Below are 25,296 nucleotides of genomic sequence, written 5' to 3' on the forward strand. Positions count from 1 at the left end.
TTTATTTTGTTTTTTTACCCTAATCCCCAGAGTGTCATCTGTATCCCTAAATGAATTTCGTTTCTCCTTTTTCTCTTCTGGTCCTGTCCATTCTTGTTTCTATCAAGGTCTTTACCCTTTCAACTCAGGAAGAGTGACTGGGACTTGCTTCACAACTGTTTATTAGTTGGAGAAGTTGCTACTGAGCATAGAAAGGTACTCTCTCTTGCTCCTAGGCTGATCTCTTTACTTTTACAGTTACCAGCTTGGAAAGCTAGAGATTCAGGATGGTGATTGAGCCTGGGTCCAGTTTGTTTCTGGATCTAGCTAATTCTTGTTTTATATTTTCTTCTGGTTTAGAGTTTTCCCTGTCTAATTCAGTTTTCTTAATTTCTTTAAGTTACGGAGCAGCTCCTGTGAATCTCAATATTAAGACAGGAGGACGAGCTTATTCATCTTCTTCTGGTAAGAAAATTTACACCATGATATTACAAAAAATGCAAAAAAAAAAAGTCAGTATCAATGCATAGTCTGTGTCTGTTTGCTTGCTTAGCCTGTATTTTTTTTTTTAGTTAGAGAATTCTTGCAGAATGTTCTAGTGTGAGGACAGACAAATATAGACAGCTATTTGTCAAATGTTAGACAAATATAAAATTATTAGTGTTCTTAAATTGTTCAGTGCTTATTGCTTTGTTTGCATTAGGTGCATCTGAAACCTTGTTCCATGTACATGTTTTTTTCTCTGAGTGGCATTCTTTACAGAGAGTGGACAATTCTAATTTATTTTTTCATTATTTATTTTTAATCAGGCAATCTTAAACAGTTGGGTTCTTCAGGCGTTTACTGCCATTATTTAAAGTAAATGTAGTTATGCAAATAATTCTCTAGTCTTTGTCTCCAGAAAAAAATTATTTGCATATCATCCATGGTTAATGGCATAAATATTATTAAGCTGATGATAACTATCAAAATTGATATACAGGAAGCCTGTCATCTTTTTATCATCCATCTGTAAATTGTCTAGTTTGCATAGGCTACCTGGAAAAGGAACAACAGGGTTAGAGGTATTCCTGGTGGTGTAAAATAAGTGATTCTTGTGATCCATGAATTCATAAAGTTAAGTTGTGGCACATGTGTGTACAGGAATATGCAAAATCTGAGTTCAAGGTGGAGAGTATGTGTTCACTTCTAACTGTGGGACTGCAGTAAAGCTTTCTGTGCTTAAAACTCACTTTAAAGGGTTATTAATGAGTAGACTCTTTAAATAATCACCTGTTGAATTCAGGTTTTCTTATTTAAATGTTGTTGTCTGTATGGCTTTGCATGAAGAGTGATTTTGGTGCATAAGGGACATCAGAGGTTCTAAAAGCATATCATTGTTTCAGATGAATGAAATACCTTCCTTTCTAAAACCTCTTGTTTGGAATAAATCTGGCTTCTAATTTTTATTTCAAGTGTTACAACTATTTGAACTCTTCTTAGCAGTGACACAAAGTTCTAACTTTCTAACTTTTCTGCACAGGTGTAAAAGTTAAAGGGGTGGATCTAGATGCACCAGGGAGTATTAATGGCGTGCCACTTCTGGAAGTAGATTTAGACTCTTTTGAAGATAAACCTTGGAGAAAGCCAGGTAATGCTCTGGTTTACATTAACTGATATGTATGTATTTAGAAGGTTATTTTAATAATAATTCCTATTTACTGCATGTAGGAATTTTTTACCCTACAGCTAGAAGGTACTGTACGATATGATTTACAAAAAGCTGGTAAGTTACCCATTGCCTTTGTGTTATGCCACAGTCTGTGGGTGTGCCATGTTTCTTAGTGTGCATCCCACACATATATCAACAAAAAGAGACTGTAGGATATACCTTAAAAAAAATAGATTACATATATGCTGAAATCTCCTTGGGAATCTGTGTGTCTATGGATGTTATTGCTCTTGATCTGTGCCATATTACAGAAGATAAAGCAGAAAGGAAAATAGTTTGAGCGTGTTTAACCAAGCAGCACAGTGAAACCTAGCAGCTTGTGCTTCTTTGTGTTTGTACACAGGCATCTGTAAGCCTTGTAGAAGGAGCTGGTACCACATGGACTTCCTATGAGTCTCCCGTGTATACTGTCCAGTTGGCTCAAATCATTAGGCCAGACTTGTCTGGCTGTTTGTTTTTCTATTGTCAGTGTCTCTTGCTGCTGTGCATAGTTTATTTTAGTGTTTTTATACTACATTGGCAATGCAAACAGCGTCTTCAGAATGGAACAGAAAAAAAGCCTTTGATAATATTCTGGCGTTTGAACATTTGACTGTTTAATCCTTCTTACAATAGAAGTACTTAATGGCATCAAATTAAACTAGGAGTCAGTGAAACAAAGAGTCAAACACAGTGTACATTTCAATAGCATGGCTTTGGATCAATACCTAATCCATTTTGATTCTGTAAATAGAGATATATGTTTGGTGAGGAAAAAGAAAAGATGAATTTTGCACTGTCATAAAAACTTGTGCTTTTCTACTTAAAGGGGCTGATCTCTCTGATTACTTCAACTATGGGTTCAATGAAGATACCTGGAAAGCTTACTGTGAAAAACAAAAGAGAATACGAATGGGTCTTGAAATTTTACCAGTTACCTCAACCACAAATAAAATTACGGTAATTACTACAACTTTTTTTGTGGTATTCTATACGCTTTTTTTCCCTGTAAAGCTGCTTGTGTGTCATAAGCTTGTTTTGCCCAGTTCAGTGCATTTGTTGTAAAGTTTGCACCTGACTGCCCGCCCCTAAGCCTAGAATGTTCTTGTGTTGCTTTTCTGGCAATCTGTGTGGGTAGTGTCACAGTCTAGCTACAGCTAGATCGCATCTGTACCATTACTCAGAATGTGGCCCATGAGTTAAGAGTTGTATGGTATCTTAATGGGCAATGTGTTATTTAACTTAGGCTGAAGACAATGCTATGGAAGTAACACCAAGTGCAGAGATTCTCGATGGCAGATACCATCTTTTTAAGGTGAATTTTAGTAAACTTTTGTTGGTTGCTCTCATTTTTGTCGAGTATTGCTTCCCATGCCAACGCAGACTGATAGAAGAAAAACCGAAAAGGATGCAGCCATTATTTCAAACTCTCATCTTACATCGGTGACTTTCTGCATATGTCACAAAATGCTGAGTAAAAACTGTCGCTTTGTTCGTCATCCTTCTGCAAGCATGTGGGTTAGTGGCCTGGTGTACTAACAAATTTCCTAGTGAAACTAATTTTTCTTTATGTGATGGTTTATTATTTTTAGTTGTAGCGCATTTGTTTGTGCAGATTAAAGAATTTGTACAGATGTGCTGGTGAAGCTTTGTAGATTATAGCATGTTTATTTTTCTTGTGGCCTTGTAGCTTTTATTTTGTTTTGTAGCACTTATCCTTGGCAACTCTGAGATGTGAAAATCAATCTTTCTTATTTTCCTGTTGTCCTTTTGAGATTAGACGGCCATAAATCAAGTTATATATGTCATCTTTCCATTAGGAAATGCTGATTTGCAGGGAGCAGAAAAATGTATTTGGCAGGATTTATCTTTAGAATTGAACACTGCTTTCAACTTCTTATTTTCTAAAATACTCTTTTGTTTGACACTAAAGTTAAAATACAGAGGTTTTTATTCTGTTCAGTATGCAGACAGTTTTGTTCTTGAACTCTCATTGAACTAACTTGGAACTGTTTGTTGCTTTCTTCTGTATACTCCTGTAACAGAAGTGTCAATTGCAGACGAGTATTTTTGGTATCATTTGTTTCCCCTCATATACTACTAGAGGGCATCCAGATATTTTAACTTTATCTTAGTAAGAACAGATCAGGAGCTCGTGGGGCTACTTGCCTTCCTCATTTGTTGCAATAATAGTGCTACAGAATGGGAGAAATGCTGGATAGTGGGAGTTAGGATTTTTCATCATAGCTGATGACTGAAGGTACTCTCAAATAAATGTTTTTTGAACTTTTGTCCTGAAGGAAGAAGGATAAGTATTCCAAACCAAAGCTTCCCCTATTTCTTTCTTAGTATTGACTCTGGAGTTTCTAGAGGTCCAGTGATGAAATGGCACTTTGTGTCGCAAGGGCTGAAGTAGGAAAGAGCTCGTCATGCATTTTACATGAAATGTGAATATAATTGGTATCTTGTTAATAATAATCTCTATTCTTCTGAAATATGAAGTCTCCCATTGTTTGGATGAATCTTCTATAACTGACAAGACTATCTCCTACATTTTCAAGTTACTCATTAATTATTAGAAATCTTAGATTTTTCATATAAATACTTAAACCACACTTGATATTTTTAATATTAAAAGGTTTTCATATTTGTGGATACTGAAGGTAATTCAAATTTTAAGGAATCTTAAATACTTACGTGTTTTCATGGATTTGCTACAGAGGTGTCTGTGATTAGAAATGAGATCCTGCAAAAGCTTAGCAGTTCACTTGCCTACAAAAGCTGTGAGAACAGAGTCCATATGATGTTGTATCATGACTGAACTAACTGGATCTCTGTACAGTAATTAGTATTTATTGCCACTTATGAAACTTAAGATACCAGGGATTTTAGATAACTAAACATCCAAGTTAAAGAAATGCAAAATGCTTTTATGGTTTCTGGGTTACTTCTGTGTGTGTGTGCTGTTCCTTTTAAGTTTAAGAGGTTGGGGTTTGAGTTGTCTTAATGATTAATACATTTTTGGCTACCAGCTTCAAAATAGTTTTGTTTGTTTGTTTCCACTTGGAAGGGCACTTTATTTAAATCACAAATAAAATATTTGTAGTTGTGTGGCTGATCCAGTCAGTAGGAGTGTCTTTAAAAGCTTAGTCTGTACAGCCTCATCTATTATGCTAACCCATGTAAGTTTTTCTTTCATATTTCATGTGCTGTTGAAGACAAACAGTACTTGAAGTAGTTGCTCTAAAGCTCTTGCATAGTTTTAATAACATCTCTGTGGAATTTTGCAGTACTGCAGAAACAACAGTATGGTTTTAAAGTATTTAATTTAATTCAAACTAATGGAAAACCTCGTAAAGTTGGCATAATCCGGAGCATGAGGTGAATATTCCTGGTATGACTGGGAAATTAAGTAGTTACTAGATCTTCTTGTCAGTAACGCAGAGAGAAGGGATTTGCTTTCTTGTCTCATAGTTTACTGTCGGGTAGCAAACTTAGTAGATAATTCTGTCATTAAGATTATAGAGTTGGGTTGGTTGGTTTGTTTTTGGTTTTAATCATTTTGCTTCTTTAAAAATTAAGATGTTATTTTGTTTGTACAGGAAATTCTCCAAGAAAATCAGTTGGGTGTGTTGTTCACGTCCAAACCAAATAAGTTGAAAATAAATATTAGAACTGTATAATATTTGCTAATAAATTGTTCTCTGGCACATTGATTCTTATACATACTAAATACAGTGCTTAAGTTATATAGTCTTTTAAAATATAGTATTTTATTAGCTGTGCAAAGGTGTTAGTTCTTTTTAAATCTGATTAAGGTTGGACTTTCTTTTTGTGTTGGCTATGTGCTGTGTTGAGTGTTGGGGCTACTATACTTCTGAGTTAAACTAATGATAAAACAAACTAATGATAAAACGTTATTTTGAAGGTACAGCAGGGCAGAACTGGAAATTTGGAGAAAGAGTTGGCAGTGCAGTCGACCAAAGCTGATTTCACATCTCCTCCTGCCTTACTCAAATCAGGAATTCCAACAAACAGGTCAGTTAGACAGTTGTAACTCAAGACCAAAACCCTTTTTATACTGTTACTTCTGTGTATTTCAACTTCATTATTTTTGTAGGAAAAAGACAGAATTTCTTTCTGTAATAGGTAGAAGTGGTAGGAAGAGCAAGCTATTGTAATCGCTTGTAGCTTTCAGTCACCTTTACACAGGACTGCTCCGCTACCTTCTTGTCGGTTCAGAAAATAGAAAATAGAAAGTAGAAGGAGAGGGGATAAAATCATCAAGACCAACTTACAAGGGAGCTGTAAAAATGCGGATGTTGATGTATGACACCATGTTGTCTGTGTAGAAGGAGATTGGCCAACAAGATGTCTCCAGCTAGCATCTTTTTTGTTCTCTACCTTTGGGTATTAGCTAACACACCTTTTCAGTTAACCAAAATTGCATTAGGCAACTATTACTTCAACAATTGGAAGGATTCCTGAAACCCATTCTTTTTCATGTAAGGTAGCTTTAGCTTCTCAATATTTGAATATTTTACTGCACTTTCTTTGAAATGGGAGGATAATTTCCTTACTAGAGTTCCTTCCCCTCCTTCTCCCAGCCCCAGGCTTTAATAAGTTCTGCTCTTAATTGTAAGCTGCTGCTACTTGATACCTGGCATTTAGCTGAGAACGAATCCGTGCTTCTGCTTTACTTGTGAAGTGATTTCATTTAGGAGCTTTGTTTTTGTGTAAATTAAAAGTCATTGTATTGTACGTCATGGCAGGTTGTATGCTTTCAGCAATTTAAAGATTAGTGTCTATAACTCACTTTTAGTGGAGCATCCATAAGTATCTTGACTCAGGCACTCATGTTTATTTATTCCACCTTTTTTGATTCAGTTTAACACCCAAATATGTTTGGCTTGGTGGGGGGGAGTTGTACTTGATACTTTTGCTTGCATTTGCCTTTCACTCCCCTCCAGGTGACCTCAATTCTTTTCTGACCTATTAGGTTTTAGTAGATTTGAGTTGTTTTATATGTTTTTTCTTTGTCTGAGAAGCGGTATAAGTCTTCCACACTTTGTACTGAACCTGTAATGATGTTTTCCATTTTCTTTTCTGAGTTGCTTCTAATTTATGATGTTCTTATAATGGAGGTCTCAAAATTGCACCCAGTGTTCACAGGGAAATGATTCAAAGTCTGTATCTAGTGCAGATCTAACAGGATTTCCATTCTTGATGCATCTCACTAGTGGACAGAGAAATCTCTAAACACTTCAGAAAGCAGTGTCTGACTGGGATATTAAAATACAGCTAAGCTTAAATTTTTGGAAAAATGCATTGTGTAAATTGTGATTCTGTGAAATTCAATTTCATCGTGAAAAAGTTTAATACTTTAGGGTCATACGTGTGCATGGTATAGACTTCAAAAGTAAAATCTTTGTCATATGCTCCAGCTAGAATAAATACCTTATTCTAGTTGTCTTTATACCATACCTTTATCTGCTACTTTTTTTTTTTTTCCCGTGTGAAGCTAGCAATTCCAAATTTAAGTGACAATTTTTCAGCTTTTTAGAGATTCAAACTTAGTGTACTGGTTGTTAGTCAGATTTTTCCTCAGAAATGTCAGGCTCGTCTGTTTTGTTCCAGGAACTGAGTTTATCTCATACAGGTTTCCCAACCTTTGCTTTCTTTTAAGAGTGCAAAGCCAGTAAATCAGTTTGGTCTGTTGCATAGCTAAAGAGGAAACAAAACGAACATTTCCAGTTCTATCATTTGTGCATTCCGGTGGTTAGTATAGACCATCTTATATAGGCTTAGCCTGAATACTGTAATTGTAGGTGGTTACAATGGCAAAGCTGACTTCTTCCCATATTTATCTGCTGTTTTGGCTACATTAGATTAAAATACATTCTCGTGTAAAGAGGATGGTGTTTACCAAGTGGTCAGAAGAGATTTTGAAAGAAAACGATGTGCTCGGAAGTGTAAGACTAGCTCAGCGGGTATGTCTTGACCATATGGATTACATACGTCTGCTCAAGTGACTTCTCCAGAATACAATTACCATTTTTATATAAAACTGCATTACTGATTTCTTTATACCAGGCAGTGTTTTATTGGATTGTTTTCTTTAAAGAGCTTTTTTTTACATAGGCAGGATTTTTTCAACAGTTCGGCTCTACGATAATTTAAAGTAATTGCCTTTATGCCATGAGGCATTTGCAGTAGAGCATTGTTGTGAAAGTGCTAGAAGCATTTCTCACCTAGACATCTCTCAGCTTCTAGCAGTAGTTGATATATTTGGTGAAAGGGAGGGAAAACTGGTGCAAGTGGATATAGTCACATTGGTGTGGGAATTGGTAAGGAGCTGGGAATGAGGAGAAGAGGAATTCAAAGAGCAGGAAAGATAGACAAGAAAAGAAAGACCTAGACAATTTATCTCACCAGAAACAGCGCCTCTTCTCAGTCACAGACAAGCACTGCCTCCAGAAAAAACAGTTCAGGCAGTGGGAAGTGGCAGGAACGATATAGGAGGGCCGAATCATCCAAATTAAGGTAAGAAAAAAATGCTAAATCAGGACCATGCCCTGATTATTATTTTAATCCCCCATTTATTAGTCAGGGCTGCCACATCACTTCATGGAAAATTTGACGTGTAGATATTGCAGCACATACATGAATTTCCCTTCAGTGGGAAGTCAGAGGACAGATAGTGTTTTTTGCTGTTTGTTTGTTTTTGTTTGCAAACAAGCATTAAAATATTTTTTTGCCCATTTTTTATTTTCATTTTAGTAGGTGCTTAGCAATAGCAATCTAAATTTGGCCCCTGTCCTCAACATTTCTCAAAGGTCCATCAGGAATATTCGTTACCAATACGGAAGCTGCATTTTACAAAGTAGAAACAGAATTAGTGCTCACCTGCAAATAAAAGTTACTACTTCACTAGAATTGCTTCCTAACTGTTTTATTCAAAGAAAAAATCAGTGGTTGTTCACACTGTGAAAGTTTGAGAAATGTGCTTGAATTTATAAACAATCACAGTCTTAATCTGAGCTATTTAGGTTGTGTAGGAATGAAACTTGAAACTCTTGTCTTGATTGTTTTGGTAGTTAGGGCTGCTGAATTGCATTAGTGTTGTGTAACCCTGAAGGAAAAGTTATAGCATAATGGAAGTGGTTTAGTAAATGCACATCATATGCAAACAACATAATGTTGAACAGAATGCTTGTTCACTAGATGCAGTTAATTTTATGCTCAGTCACTGTTAAGGTTAAAAACTGAAGGAATCTCTTTTGAGTATAACATTCTATGGATAGTGAAGAGAATTTGACATATTTCAAACCTGTCCTCACCAACCAGGTCATTGAGATATCTTGCTGTTTTGTAGAGCAGTACTTGTCTTTACATCATTTGTCAGGGTCCGTAAGATAGTATTTATTTAGTAGCAGAGGAATAAGTAGAAGTTTAATTTAAAAGCTGGATGCAAAAACTGGCATTTTCTCGTTACTGTAATATCTAGAATAGCTCCCTTTCATATAACTTGGTTCTGTCAGGTACTGTTGTTTTTTTAGCTCCCATTTATGCTTTTTTGGGTTATTGCTAAAGAGTACGTTGCATGTAGATGAATTTTGCTTTCCGAGAAATGTGCTTGGGCCTTTCTCTAAATAGAATTTTTATAGAAAATGGATTTGTGGAAAGAAAATGGATTTTTCATCACTATGAAAAAATACAGGTTTCTTCTGTTTCATGAGCTGGCCTTGCAAAATTAATGTTGAAAATTCCAATGGATAATGAATTATATACAGAACAGACATTTCTTCAAAATAAAACCAAAATCTTGCTTATTGTATTAAATTTGTTTGCTTTTTTTATATGCATCAGTAGTAAATGAGCTCAAAAAAGTTGAACATGTCCTCAAGAGGAGGAAAATTAAAGAACAAATTGCATAAACAAGATAAGAAGGAAAATAGAAAGAAAGTTTTCTGTAGTGTAGTATAATTCTTAGTTATATAGTCTAGTGAATAAAAGTGGCATCCAGTAGGTAGACCTCTTTTGAATTCTGGAAAGAGTTGTTTCAAAATACAGTTCATTTTTTACCTTACAGGTGCTGGAGATAAAAACTGTTTTCTAAAGCTGTGTAGAAAATTGCTTTTCTTTTTTTCTTTTTTCTTTTTCCCTTCAATTTCTTTTTCCTGTGTAAAACCTAAATAATCCCTGTTTGCCATAAGAGATTGAGATAGCTCTCTGAATTAATTCTCCAGGGAGGGCAGTCTTCATAGTGTGAATAGCTCATAAATAACCATTTGTTAATTAGAGTGAAATCATGCACTGAGTTGCTGGAATGTCCTTTTTAAGCTGTACTTTGCGTGAACTCTGCTGTGGGTTCATGTGTGTCCCACACGTGTGGATTGCCTTTTATGATCGGGTGTATCCATTGGGATTGCATCTGTATCCCAGGTGCCCTGGTTGTGTAAGGGGCGAACCAAGTCCTTTCTTTTCTTTGCAGATAGCACTGAGACAAACCTAATGATGCCTGTTTAACTTCTTATCATTAAGCCAGACAGTAATTGGCTGAGCGGTCTTTGAAATTTCCCCACGTGCCAACTTGCTGTGACTTAGTGAAGATCCAAGGCTTCATATTGGCCCCTCCTAAAAAGCTGCTCAGCTCTTGTATCCTGGACACTTCAGATGCCTCTTTTAGATGCCTTTTTTGCATAAGTGAAGATAAAAGTTTTTGACAAAGGTGTTGTCTACTCCATTTGCAAATGAACATAGGCCTTCTTTTATTGGATCTCAAGCTCTTCTAATAGAGTACTTTGTGCAGTGTTACATCAGTCTAGGAAATAGAGAATTTGTCAACGTCACGGTATGATTGCAAATTCCTGAACTCATCCCTCATTAAGGAAATGAAATCTTTTGGCTGTTGGGTAGAATAATGGACATCAGGAAGCGTGCGTGTATTTGTAAAACACCAGTTTAGTGAGAACGAGTAGAGCATAGGCATACTCATCAGACTCTTATCTGATACTGTAGCAGTGTTGGTGTTGATGCAGGTATTACTTTAATGCCCAGCACTCTTCCATGGCTGTCCAGTGCATGTTTTCAGCCTTGATTCCAGGAGCTGCTGACAGTGTGCAAATAGTGGAAGACAGGGCGAGTCTTCATTCGAAGTACCTCGCTACCAAGTGGAAGCCCTGTAAAACGGTGGAGTGGGCCAAGCAGTGAGTCATCCAAGGGACTTACTGCTTTAGAAGAGACTTATCTAACATATAAGAAGGACTAAAGCTAAGTAAAATGGAAGTTTTCTTGGGTAAGATGTGAGATAATTAGAGAACATACCGATGCTGGAGGAAAAGCAGTCTTAGAACTCTGAAACCAAATGGGCTGTCAGATTGAAGAATGAGACAAAGCTTTCTTGTTATACGCAAAATTCACTTGTCCTTTTTTATTTTGTTTTAGTGAAACGTGGTTGGTTTAGCAAATATTTTATAATACCTGCATTTGCAATTTGGTTACTAAAACAGCAGTCCAGACAAAGTCCAGCCATGCTGGATTACCATGTAAAACGGCAACTGGGGAGGATTAGGAAAGCAGGTGTTGATTATTTCAGCACTTAGGCTGAAACAATCCAGAAGTCTTGATTTCTGGGCTGGGATGTTAGGATCAGAGAATTTCTTCGACTTGTGTTATCCTTTGAGGGGCTGCTGTATAGTTTACGTCACTGTAATTTGCAGATGTGTTGTCGGGCTCTTGTACCATTGGATCTCTTTTTCCCTCCAAACCCTTGTGCTTAATGAGCTTGCTTTGAAATCCAGGAGCTGCAAACCCAAATATTGCAGAACACTGCTGACAGGGCATTTGGATCATCCTCAGTGTGCAGTCTTCCAAGGAGCTTTCAGCCGTTCTCCCAGCTATTTGCATTAATCAGTTTAGTAGTCAACTATAGTGCTAGCTAGAAAAAAAAAAAAAAAAGAATCAGGAGCATCTCTTCTAAGAACTAGAAGTATTTTTCTCTTTCTTTGCATTTCGATTCTGAAATTTCTAAAAGCTTTTCCCAGTCTTTCATCTTGCTCTGTATCTCGCTGTTGATAAGTATTGTCAATTTTCTTTAATGTACTGTCCTTTACAGGTGTGGCACTGGTGTACCTTTGTTTCTCTCATCCCTTAGAAGTGTAATTTTATACCTTGTTTTCTAATGGAGTTGACCTAAGTGAATCCAGCTTTTTAACCTCTTTTAGAAATTAATTGCGGGCTGCAAAGCAGATGGGTATTATTGTATCTGTATACAAATTGGAGTTTCAAATTCTATAAAGCTAGGTTTCTGGATTTTCATTGTTTTGGGGCTGCAGACAGGAATGTTAAAACTATACTTACATTCCTCCTAGCTTCAAAATAGTGATCCCACATTGTCACAGAAACCAGGTTTTAGTTATAAGAGGTGACATTCAGAGCTTTGTCATACCATTTTCTGGTCTGGCAGCTATAATCCTTTTTTTTTTTTTTTTGAGTATGTTCCCAGGTGGCTGATTAATTGAAGATTTTGAGAGACTTGATTATGCTTCAAATGGTAGTGCTTGTGTCCATGGAATGCCCTAGTGTCTTTACCATCAGTTCAGTGTTTTTATTCTGCTTTGAAAGGTTAATAAATAAATACAAAAAAAAAAAAAAAGTAATGCACAGTTGACAGCTGCGTGGCAAAGAACTCAGATGTTCTTTTGGGCTTAAAGATATCTCTCTTAAGAGATTATGTGAGTATATAACGGGAGTTAAGAATTTTGTAGTAGGAACAGTTTCAGTCTAACAAGCATAAGCTTAATATGTTGACGGGTTTGAAACTGAAGTGAGATGCATTTACATTAAAAATTCACACATTAACTCCAGCATTCATTGGAATAATTTAGCAGGCACTGTGAACTCTATCACTAAAAAATTAAATTCCAGATTTTTTTTTCTAAATAAGATGCGGTTCTTCAAATGAAAACTAACTAAAGAATGGTATATGGCCTTCCATATGTAGCCATCCAGACAAGAGGATTTGGTTTAGAATCTATAATTTTATGTCTGCAGATTTCCTGACATACTGATGCCAATACTCCAGGTTTCTTCTCTGCCTCTCAACTTATTTTTAGTTCCACTTAAAAGTGTTTTTATAATTGGTAGTAAAATACTGCTTTTCCATAGTGAAGTTTTGTATTCCATCTTCCTTAGTTTGATTCACGTGGTCTGTATATTGATGTTTACTGCAGCAATGATTATGATTGTGTGTAAGATATAAGAACTTTAATGTTTTCCTGATACTTTATAGCCATAAGTATGTTATAGACAGTGCAAAAATTTTTAAGTCAAAAAATTAAGAGGTAGCTAAGACTTACTGTGTTTGTTCCTGTAGTATTATCACTTTGTAAAAAATCTGGTAAGACAGTGCTTGCTCTTGGTCAGGAAATGGGCACAAGGTGTTCAAACTGTTGCTGTGAAGGTGAAAACGGGATCCTGGTGTGAAGGCTTTTGACATGTGGGTCAGCATTTGGGGTTGAGAAGGATTCCCATAACCTTAGCTATATTTTACTCTTTTTAGTATGTCCAAAGAAAAACTCACCTTTCTCCTACTTCAAATTAGGATTCTTTTCTTTTAGAATGTGGCACCAAAATGCAGACTTTCTGATATAACAGGCCTTCATGAAGTTTATCCTTACTTAACCAGAGCAGTTAATTTTGGTGTGAATACTTCTGATGACAGTCTTAAATAAGAGAGTGAAACACCAGGTTACAAATATACCTACAGGCTAGTGCTTAAACTAATCTGTATGATCTCATCAATATGTAAAGAAAATTCTGTTTTTCACAGTTTGCCTATTAATTATTTTATTAGCTTGTGATATTTTCATCATTGGAATAATAAAATACTGTGAACTCGTTCTAAGCAGATAAGAGAATGTGTGTGGGGGGAAAATTGAAGTAGCACCGAGGAACAGTCATCTCATCTGTGACTTTGAGAAATGTGAAATGTGCATCGATAGGAAGTGGAGAAGATGTAGTTATTATCTGACTTGTGGATCTGGAAATTCTAAAATCTATACGGAAGGAAAAAAAATGAAACTGGCGGAGAAATTTAGCCCTCTGCAGGTATTTGTGCTACAGTTTGTTCAGCAGACCAAGGCTTGCATCCATTTTGTTTGCCAAGATACAAGTAGCTTGCTTTTAACAGTACGTGACAGATGAAAAACTTCAGGAAAGAAAAAAAAGCGGAATTTTGATAATATTAACTAAGATTAATTACTTTTTATTAGAAAGAACCACAATGACTTATTTTAGGCTTCTGTTCTTTCCTGCAAGTTTGAACCCATGAGTCTATTTATGTATTTACATTTAAACAGAGGAAAAAATCACAGGGGACAACACATGTGTTCTTAAGGAAACCTCTGTAGTCTTTCTCAGCAGAATTGTCTCTTGTTCTTTTTCTCATTAATGCAGGTGACCTAAAGACAGTTTAGCTATTTTTAGAGAAAATCATTAATCTATAAGGGTTCATAAATATAAGAGAAAAAAGAAGGGGGAAAAGGGGATGGAGAAATCAGCCCTAATCATCTGTTTTTCATAGGCTCTAATTACACATTACCGGTTGGGAAGGAGATCATGGAATTATTGTTGCCACTTCCCAAAATGTCAGTTCAATTTCCAGTGTTAGCCAAAATAAGCTAGTAGAATGGCAGTCATCATGAGCAGTGGGGAACAAAATGAGAAAAGTGATTATAATAGTACATAAAGCTGTGTTGCACTGAGAGCTGAATATCACCTGTGGTTCTGTTAATATCATATCAGAAAGGTTATAGTAAAAGTGGAAGGGGTGCACAAAAAAGAGAATCAAATAATTAGAGTCACTTGAGTGTGAATAGAAGTGTGGATTAGTTCATCTTGGGAAAGGGATGACTGAGAAGAGATGCAACAGAGGTACCAAGAATACTGTGGCACCAGAGAACAGGTATTTGTATGATGATGATTTTTTTATTTTTATTTTTATTTTTTTTTTAGCACAAGGACTCTAGGGCACCAAACACAAAAACAGCAGCTGAAACAGGTTGCATCACTGGAGGTTAAAAGCACAAGTGTGTTTGTTCAAAAGAGATGGTGCAAATGCAAGTTAATGAGGGACTATGAAACACAGTGCTCAGGTTGCATAGGAAGTCCCTAAATTTCTGATTTGCAGAAACTGGGAGGGAAAGTCTGTATATGTATGCTACTTTTCCTTTCTTCTTTCTCTAAAAATCCATTGCTAGTTACTTCTAAGGTAGGTGTTCTCAGCGTGGTATGTTCACATGTTGCCTGATTGGGTTGTAAGGGGGACTGAGGTGAGTCTTCTGCTGCTTCGTTGCCAGTTTCTTTAATGAAGGTAAACATAGCAATTAGCTATGTAAATGTTTTGTGGAGAGACACTTTGTATTTGGAAATTTGAGGAGCAGAAGCATGTATGACTGGTCTATCATTCCTTTGAATTGGATGCAAGACTGTATATTCTGAGACAAGAGGGATGCCTGGTGATTTTCTTCAATATGTGCTGCAATATCTATAGTATGCATGGAAGAGTTGAGTTGGCTTATGTTTATTTCTGCCTCCTAACTTATATTCATTTGATCTTCTGTGGAATCTTCTGGTATGGTTTCAGCAGTTTAAAGTTTATTTTTAATGATTAGTTCTATTTTACTTCAGATTTTTTGGAAGTTCTGTTTAATGTACTCTTTCCTTATTGATGTTTTTTGGTGATCTCCCTGTATTATTCCTTATGTTTTTTGTTTTTTTGTTTTTCCATCATTGACAAAAGTATAGATTTACTTTCTTATTGGGGATGGAAGGAGAATGCGGAGACAGTCATCCTTTATCCTACAGGAGTGTTTGCTGCATTGTTCTGTTCTATGCACTTGCTTATTTCATGAAATTTATCATATTTAGCGTTCTTCAGAAAGCCTTTTATGTTTTGTACAGGAGAAGGAACTCGTGGCATTCAGAATAAGAGAAGTCCATAATAATGTCTTCTCTCTCTTTCTAGTTCTGCTTGTTGATTCTGGTTTGTCCTGTGTTGCAGGCGATTATCTGGCACAATAGATGTGATTGGACAGACCATCACTATCAGCAGGGTGGAAGGACGACGGCGTGCTAATGAAAACAGCAACATACAGGTTTTATACTGCAGATTTACACACTATCTTCGTCTAAAAGACATTTTTGCTACACCTCTGCTTCTGATTAAAACACTCCAATGTGTATAAATGAGAAATAGAGAAGTAGCTTTAATTTCAGCTTTAATATCAGAAAGTTATGGCAGTTAATTGAAGTACATTAAGATGAAACATCTGATATATTTCAAAAGATAAATGTTTTAGTGTACTTGGAAGGAAATAAGCAATCTTGCAGACTTACAGTCCAGGAGACAGCACCGTCTCTGCTAGATACACATGGGATAAAGTTTTGTTTACTATGATAAAGATAAATATTTAAATTGACTATGTATTTCTCCCCTATTCCTGCCAGAGACATGCTGAAAATCTTTCCATACGCATTTGAAGAAATAGTTCTTTAAGAATATGTTTTGAAGGAGTAAATAGTTGATTGTGCCTTTTTTTTTAAATGTACATAGTAGTATTTTACCATAAGTTATAATGCTAGTCCTAAGGGGCTTGGATTATCTTCAGAAAACAACTAAATGTGTTAAGGTCGAATACACTTTCTCTTCTCGTAACTCTATCTGTAGAGAAGAATCAAGTTTGCTTGGTGCTCTAGCTGAGTTTCCATGCCAACTTAGGTTAAGGTTAAACAATGAAAATAATAATGCATTTCAGTGCTTATACTGAAAACACATCAGTGCGTTTTGCAGCTGAGCTTCTCACAATGTTTAAATAATTTAAAATCTTATTTTTTCATGTCTTTTATATTGATTTTTTTAAAGAAATATTTTGCTTTACATACGAATTTAAAATGGTTTGGGCCATGTTCAGATGGCCTCTATTCCCTCAAAAATCCTATGTTCACTGTACCCTAGTGGCCCTCAGAGGTACCTAGCAGGTATGGGATACTGAACAAAGGGACTGAGGTAGAACTTAAACTGTCTGAATATGGCCCTTTAGGTGCATAAGTAATATATTCCTGATGTAGGAAAAAGAGGAAACCTGTCTTCTACCCTTTTTACGTAGCAATTGTAACTATAGTTTGATATTTTACAGGTTCTTTCAGAACGATCTAATCCTGAAGTAGACAATTTTACCAAGCCACCTCCATTTTTCCCTCCAGGAGCTCCACCTACCCACCTTCCACCACCTCCTTTCCTCCCACCCCCTCCAACTGTCAGTACTGCTCCACCTCTGATTCCCCCACCAGGTAAATATCCTGCACCACATGCAATATGGAGAATGAGAGACTGATGCTTGATGATAGTGAATTAAAGACAGCACATGCCATGCAGATTTGACTGTGCTTATAGAATTTCAGAATTTTGTGTTGTATTCTTCTCATGAATATACCTGCAAGGCAGAAATGGAAGTGTATGTCTCTGCTTTCTCAGTAAGAGTAGCCACAAGTAGTAAATAATTTCTTAAATACTAAATGTTGGATCCTGTGTCCTTGAGCAAGTTTGAAGTGAAAAGCTCTTTTCTGTGATTCAAGTACTGTTAATGCTATTGAGAGGTACGTGTTAACAAATGATTCTGGAAACCTTTGAACTAAAAGCATGACATAACAAAAATTTGTGTCAAAAGTTGGATTTTCTGATGTCTAAGGTCCAAACACCAATGGAATCTTTAATTCCTATTTCCCCTCACAGTATCTCTGAATTCTTGGAAGTCTGGTAAGAAATGCATTTGTGCTGCATCTTTTTTTTTCTTTTTTTTTTTCCACTTAAAGATCTAATTCGCACTTGATCTTTTTATCCAGCTTCCTGGGTCTGTGAATCTTAGACAAATCAAAGCTTTTTGAAAACTCTGCTTATTGTTAAATGTTTTAAATTTACTGATACTTATTAAAATGAGAGCGCATCAAAGGCATTTGTGCAGTTACCTGAGTGTTGTCCTGTTAAGGAATTCAAGTTAAAAAGTACTTAGCAGGAAACCAAGAAGAATGCTTGGTGAAAAGTGAAAATAGATGCAGAAACTTTGGAAGTATCTGAGTAGGAAAATGAAGGGTTTGTTGCATAAGAGGTGATGTCATTTGGAGCCCATTTCCTTGGTTTCTCCATTTGTTCCTTGCATTTTTTCTTGACTTGTACTCAAGTCTTGTTGAAAGGCTTCTTGCTTTTTCATTTGCTTATGGAATTTTTTAGAAGTCTCTATTAATTCTCTCACGTATAATCAAGAAAGGAAAATTATTATTTCTGTACAATGATTTTTTGTGGGATTTTATAAGATTTAAATCCTTCCCCATGGAAGATGTTGCTTTGTTCATTTGCTGGTGATCTAAAAACTATTAACTCCTGCTGCATGTCAAGCTCTGGCTCTCATCAGTGATCATTATGCACAAAACAATGCAACCTAGGATACAGAAGGGGGAAATATTTTAAAATGTTCTGTGTTACTGTGTGTAAATGCAAAAATATGGTATCTGAATATGTTACTGCTCTGGCAATTTTGTGGAGTTTCTGTACTGCTGAGGGAATAGAATGGAGAGGGATGTAGTCCTAATGCTAACTAGTATTAAACTGTATTTAAACCTTTATGATTATGGAATGCTTTGCAGGTTTTTAGGAAGTAACTATTATTTTAATTGTAGTTGTAGCACAGAAAAGCTGCGTATGATTTAGAATGAGACAGGATTCACCCCCTACCACAAATGCTCCTGGTGCAGCAATGTCGTATAGCTGTACTGATCTTATCAAACCCCTCACCTGTTGAGCTTTCGAAAGGTGAAAGAAGTGCACACGTGTTACAGATCTAGCAAGCAGGTTTAGCTTTAGTCTCATGGTTTGCAGACAGGTTTATGACATACACTTGTTCAGAAAGTCTCCTTCAACATCCTTCCGTGCCTCAAGTGGATTTGAAAATAACGATTAAGAGCTGTGGATTTGGTTTATTCAGGGCTGTGTTTTAATTGTGCTGTTGCCAGCTCTTTATCTTCAAAGCTGTTCCTAAAATAGAATCTGCCATCCCTGCTAAGTTCAGTGAAGGAGGAGGGAAAAAAAAAACCTCTTACCGAATATTAAACTGGGACTACTTGCCAGAAAATTTAAGTATTCCAAATATAAAACATCCTCCAAAAGCCCCTTTGAAAAAGGATCTTCCTTTGAAGTTAGCTCTCTTGTTCTGAATTCATTCACTCTTGCGATTCAGATCTTCTTTGAGGAATGAGTCCTGGAATTATTCAAATGGCCAAACCCAGAAAATGCTCAAGAACTGCTAGGAGATCGGTGGCTGTTGCAAACAATGTGTTGGGTTTAGTTTTTGTGGTTTATTGCGATGTTGGATTAATGTAAATCTAAAGAAGAATGTGGATGCCTCTGTTTAACAGCCTGCTTAACAAGTTTAAGTGTTGCTTTATGTGTTGTGGTTTAAGGATACAGTTGACGTATTTTTGTGTGACATGTATTTTTGAGATTAGGAAAAACTTACTGTGAAGCATTAAACTTGTGTTGCATAGTTTGGGGAAGTTTGACTGCTGAGGCTTGCACCAAAGCTTAGCAATTAACTGTAGGGCTGTAAGTGTACTCTATTATCTTGTGATGAATAAGAGACAATTTGACTTAGTTTAGCCTGACAAAAGAAGTTTTTGCTCTGAGTCGAGTTGTACTACGTAGCTGTGGGCTATTACACAGTTCAGCTAACTTGCAGAATGTCGTTAAGTCAGGGCAGCATTATCGTGCTTGATTCCTTACTCAGCAAGCACAGCACATGTGGCATTGCTTTCCTTTAGTAAAACCTACTTGGTGTTCTCTAAATATTTACCAGCCTTGAGGTGGTAGATTGGGATAGAGTATCCTGAAAACAGTTTTGAGCACGTTAGGTAGAATTCTGCGCTGATGCCATTTAGATTGTTCCTGACGCACCTCTGAATATTTAGGTTTTGGCCAGGCTTATCTTTGTGGCACTGCGATGCAATGCGTCATAGGGAGGTGATCTGTGCTAAGCTTCCTTCTTACACTGATACTCAAGTATAGTCCCTACATCACAAGAAATGACTCAAGATGTCTCTTGTTTCTCAAAAGAATTAATTGACTGTTGATGATTCGAGTATGCTTTTATACCTCAAATATGTTTTCACTGCATTAATAAAAGGCAAAGGAATGAAGAGTTTCTAATTTTCTATTGCCCAAAGTTCATGACTTTTTCTGTTTATTGTTTTCTGTCACCTTCTTCTATAGTGAAAAAAGCAAGGGAAAAAAAAAACAAAAAACCTTTTTGATCTTCATAGTGATGCTTGCTAACTTGGAATATAGGATAATATGCACTTCACTCTGATAGCATCGAGGAAATTAGCTTCCACATTAAAATGATGTAACTGTTAATCAAGACTTTTAGAAAGTTCTTCAAAATTTTAGAGGAAAAAACACAGATGTGTTTCTTCAGTATAATATTCTGAAATAACCAATTCATCAAAATTATTTGGACATCCAGTCTCTGGGTGTCAATTGTATTCTTTACTTAAATATTGTATTCTTTACTTATATATTAAAGAGGTGTAGTGGTCTCTTCTAGAAAAAGGAAATGGGCCCTTCAGAAGGTGGAAGGAAGAAAAAGAAAAGGTTTAGATCTGTCAAAAAAACAAACAAACAAACAACAAACACATTGTTTCTTTTCAGTTGGTGATTCGTAAGTGTCTAGTAGAATCAAAGTGCTCTCAAATTTCTCTCAATAATAAGGACGGAAAGAGTTCAGAGCGCATGATTGTTTTATGAGTTTCTTGATTAATATTGCTCTGCCAGCTTACTGCTTCTGTTTTATCCAAGTTAATGCAAAATGGAGTTTTCTCATAGAGTCGAGAGGGAAGAGACAACTTGTCTGTGACTTTATGAAAGATTAGCTATTACTTATTTGTTCCAGTAATTGCCTAATTCACTTACTGAAATGTGCATAAGTGGGATTTACCTCAAACTACCAATACTTTATTCAGGCCTCTTACAAATTCATATTCCAAAAATACAGCGTTCTAGAAGATGGTCTGGAGTTATGTGAAATTAAATGCAAACTCCTGCTGTTTTAGAAGTGAAGCTTTAAAAGTACAGAAAACCAACAGAGTTATAACAGTTTTTGAATGTGCATGTACTAAGGGATGCTCCCTTCCCAGATATTTACAAGAAAATAGAGTACTGAACACTTTTTTCCCTCCAAGTAGCAACTGAATGATTAATTGCAGTGTGGCATAGCAGTGACTGAAACGTCTGTAATGTTTCTTGTTGCTGTAATATTTTGTCCATGTGGACATTGTATTTCCTATGCTAAGCTATTAAAGGTCAGGGGCCGATTACATTTCCTTTCATCTAGTTATGGAATATAAAATGAAGCAGATATGTTCTGTGGAGCATTACTTTCCTTCTGAATACTTAACATTTTAGGGTTATGGATTTACTTCTAATCTTCAGACACAGAGTCATTCTTCGTTATTTTTGTTTCTAATTAAATAAGATTCTGAAGAGTAGTAATGTAAGAAGGCAGGTTGCACAAGGCTTGCGTAAGAGCATATTGGTAGGTATTAATGTGAAATCTTAATCCGAGAACACAGAAAATAAGTTATTCCCCTTAATCATGTATGCTGAGATAGCTCAGTCTGATTTTAGACCTACAGATGATAAACACAAACATTTACTATAACTGATACATTATTTGTTGTCTTTTTAGGTATACCAATAACAGTACCACCACCAGGTAAACTTGCTTAAACTTGATTCTTTTTCCCCATTTAGGTAAAAAAAACAAACAAACAAAACCCTTCCTTGATTTACAATTTACCAGGTTTCTTTTAGTTATATGTAGATAAAAGTTTATAATACAAAGTTGCAGGTGTATGCTCAGTTGTTACCATGAAAGGGAGAAAAGTATGAAAATGTTCTTGATGAGTGATTTATCTGCCAGTTTCTTGAAATTCTGCTTCTTTCTTCTCTTTCCATTTGTTTTTGCTGTTACGCATAAAACAGTTGTGATTTTGTTTATAAAGTATTGGTACCTATTTAGGAATTTTCCTATGCTTCTCAAGTCTTGTATTTTTCAAGAATGATGTATTTAATTTAAACTGCTGCTAAGGAACTCTGCCTTCATTAAGCTGGAAATAACTGTTATACCAAATAAACCTATTTAGACAGTAAGCAATAAACAATGATTTGCATTATGCTGTCTGAAATGTGTTTGCCATTGCATGCCTAACACAGTTCTTCTATGTTTTTTGTTTTTTGTTTTTTGTTTTTTGTTTTTTACCCCTCCTACCCCCATTCCCCCCAATTAATTTTTACAGGCTTTCCACCACCACCTGGCGGTCCTCCACCTTCCCTCATACCCACGATAGAAAGGTGATTATCTGTTTGAAATATTACGAATCAATATATTGGGATTCTCTAGCTGCAGTAAATCAGATATTAGGAACGAATCTTACACTACCTGGTGGGTTTTATCTATCTGTGGGGAGACAGTTTCTGTTTTTTACAATATTTTTCCAGAAGCGTTACTAGTCTCACATCTTTGACGCTTAATGTTGTTTTAAATAGGTTCCTTGACCACTTACTAGCTTTACTGAGTTATGATATTATATCAGTGCCAAGACTTAAAACACAAAGTTAAGGTAACAATTGTAGTCTGAAGTAGTAGTAGTCTGAAGACTTATTTAGGTGAACCTTATAATTCACCTTACAGCTACCATATCCTTTTATATAAATGTAAATAAACGATTTGGCCACACATTCACACCCTCATAAGCTACTGGAAATGTCAGAGTTCTACAGAATCCAAATTTCTATTTCTGCTTTACTTGTAAATGTTCAGTTTTAATATGCTTAATAGTGTTTTTCAATACCTGTTATATATAAGTATCTTAAAACAAAACCAAACCAACAGCAAACAGTAGTCAGCACAGCCCTCAAAATATTTATATTTTGCTGTAGACCAAAACCAGGTCATATACAAAGCTCACTTAAGAAGATGGTGCAAGCCTCTTGCCAGTCCTTTGGATTTCACTGGAAGAAGGTGCACACATCTGTTCCTTTGAAATTAAAAATTCTGTTAGCATATACTCCACAGGATGATGATGGTAAATCTCAGAGAAAATCCTCGTCTGATTTAATTTAGAAAAAAACTAACAATGCATTTGATGTGCATGAAAGTAAATTTATTATTTCCTAGCGACAGTTGTTGTGAGTGACTGTTGCTTCTGACAGTTAAGCAGTATTCATTGTATTTACTTAAGTAAATACTTATATAGTTTCTGAAACAGTGTGGAAAAAAATCCACTTGATTATAGTACATGGGAACTAGATCTTACACCTTTAAATGCTGCACTGTTGCAATGGTCTTTCATTATTATTGTATTTGTTTTTGCTTTTAAACTAAACTAACCCCGGACTTTTTTAACATTGCACTGCCTTGAAGAACAGAACTAACGTTCAATTTGAACACAGCAAAGATAATTCATTCAAGCTATGTAGGAAGTGCTAAAAGTCATCAAAGATTTGTGTGTTTGAATTATGTCCTGTGCACGTATCATCCATTTTAACCTTCCTGTTTTTTACCTACTTGAGTTGGCTACCTCTGAGAGAAGTCAGCATAGAAAATATGTAGTCAATTTAATACTTTATTTATAGAAGTAGACATTTGAAGTGCACCTGTTCAGAGATATGCTCCATACCTGCTTTTTAAGAAAAAGAGTGAGAATGGCTTCATTCACACATGATCACTTTCAAACAATTAGAGATAAGCCATATTTGAAAAAAAAATATAATGGAAAATACAAAGAACAGTTCATGTTTAATATTTGTTTTGAAGATACTGTGTTGTTTTTTTTTTTTAATTTTAAGAAGAGGTGAGAGAATGCTGTTGTCATCTGTATTAAAAAGTGAAGTAACATTTCTTGATAGACTGCTTTCTTGCTTTAATGCTCAAAATGGAAGACTTAAATCAGCTTACAAAAGATACTTTTAGTCTATATGATGGTAAAAATTCAGTGAAATAATAATAAAAGTATGTATCTACCAATGGAATTAGCTTTAATGATAAAACTGGATTTTACATGAATTTTCTTCTCTACAGTGGACATTCCTCTGGCTATGACAGTCGTTCTGTTCGTGCATTTTCATATGGCAGTGGTGAGTACGTTTGCTGGCTTTGAACATTCTTGATTAGCGCTCTACCAGATTGTTGGAAATACTTACCAGGATTTCAGCTGAGAGTCTAAACAGGTCCTTTTCACTAATTCCTTCTGAAAGCTCATTGCCCACCATTTTTACCTGATAGATAACTGTTGTGAATTTACCGGCTGCTTGTTAACAGTGTCGTTTTTCTTACTTGTATCCTGGATATCTTTACATGCTGCTTTTTTATTTTGCAGAATTGAGATTTAAAAAATAGTGCATCTCATTATGGACCACAAGTCAGGGAGAATTTCCCAAGAGCTGGTAGGATTTAGAAGGAGAACAAGTACTATTTTGAGATACGGTCAGAATTTTAACCAGCAGTACCAATAATTGAAAAATCTGAGTGGCGTATTTCTCCTTTGAAAAATTGTCTAAGATACTACAATCTTCAGCTATCCTGTTGAAGAAGTCAATTTTTCTTTTTTTTGATTAATGTTATAGAAAAAAATGAAGTTGGAAAACATCATCTTCTGTTTTTATAGTGAGAGTGAACTGAAATAGAAATTCCCGTTCTGTAGCACTGTTATGCTATAGATACTGTTATGCAGCACATGGCTCTGCTTCTTGAGCCAAAAGAATGATTGAAATACTAAAATATAATCTTCCTCATCTAGCCCAAATGGAAAGGTGAAGTGAGCGTGTTGCCGGTTGCTACTTCTGCCTTCAGAGCATCTGCTATCCAGCCCCATGCCTGGTGCCTTTTCTCCCTGATGATTTTTCTGCCTCCTTGCTCTTTGTTCCTATAGCCGCTGACTGCTGGAAGGAGAAGTTGTAGGGAAAGTTCAGTCCAGTTGCAGGATGCAGAATGGTCGGCACAGATCAAATGTTCAGATAGTGTAGCTCCCAAATATTGAGAAGTCTTTAGAGGATATACCTGGATATAATTGACTTTTGTGAATGGCTGGCCATTTCTTGAAGCTAGAGCAGTTTATGAAGTAACAAATGGTACTTTATTGACATCGAAGGGTTCCTCATCAGTTTCCAAGTGTTTAAATTCATGTATGGAAGCTCATTATGTTTTTCAAGAATTCCTGGTGTGAGCAAACAGCTGCTTTATGCTAACTATTTTTTAGCAATAACTGAACTGTGTTTGCTGAAGTCTGCCTCAGCTTTACTTTTTGATACGACAACTAACACAGCCTGGTTGACTATTTTGCTGAAGTTCTAACAAGTAATGTCATGCAGTGTATCGTTACATCTAACATGCTAAGTTTTTCACTTTGGAATCTCTTTTGTTAAAATTTGTTATTCTGTCAATTACTGCCAGAGCCACAAGAATGTTTCTAACTTTTATGCTGGCCTTCAGGGTGTTGGCATGCTTACGTTGTTTCAG

General features: G+C 35.9%; 1 protein-coding gene across 5 annotated transcripts in view; it reads left to right on the top strand.

The window, feature by feature from the left end:
- FIP1L1 (factor interacting with PAPOLA and CPSF1) overlaps positions 1–25,296 on the top strand; it is a 43,986-nt gene that overhangs the window by 7,881 nt on the left and 10,809 nt on the right. For 2 of the 5 annotated variants that reach the window (XM_068680330.1, XM_068680331.1), the window contains exons 5-15: positions 380–444; positions 1,502–1,609; positions 2,499–2,629; positions 2,916–2,984; positions 5,598–5,707; positions 15,735–15,828; positions 16,870–17,023; positions 17,466–17,489; positions 21,466–21,492; positions 22,076–22,130; positions 23,860–23,915. In XM_068680330.1, coding sequence (XP_068536431.1) covers positions 380–444; positions 1,502–1,609; positions 2,499–2,629; positions 2,916–2,984; positions 5,598–5,707; positions 15,735–15,828; positions 16,870–17,023; positions 17,466–17,489; positions 21,466–21,492; positions 22,076–22,130; positions 23,860–23,915 — 893 coding nt within the window. The remainder of the gene's footprint in view (positions 1–379; positions 445–1,501; positions 1,610–2,498; positions 2,630–2,915; positions 2,985–5,597; positions 5,708–15,734; positions 15,829–16,869; positions 17,024–17,465; positions 17,490–21,465; positions 21,493–22,075; positions 22,131–23,859; positions 23,916–25,296) is intronic. The other 3 variants (XM_068680332.1, XM_068680333.1, XM_068680334.1) reach the window with 3 other exon arrangements.

Source organism: Anas acuta, chromosome 4 (assembly GCF_963932015.1).
Source record: "Anas acuta chromosome 4, bAnaAcu1.1, whole genome shotgun sequence".
NCBI lineage: Eukaryota > Metazoa > Chordata > Aves > Anseriformes > Anatidae > Anas > Anas acuta.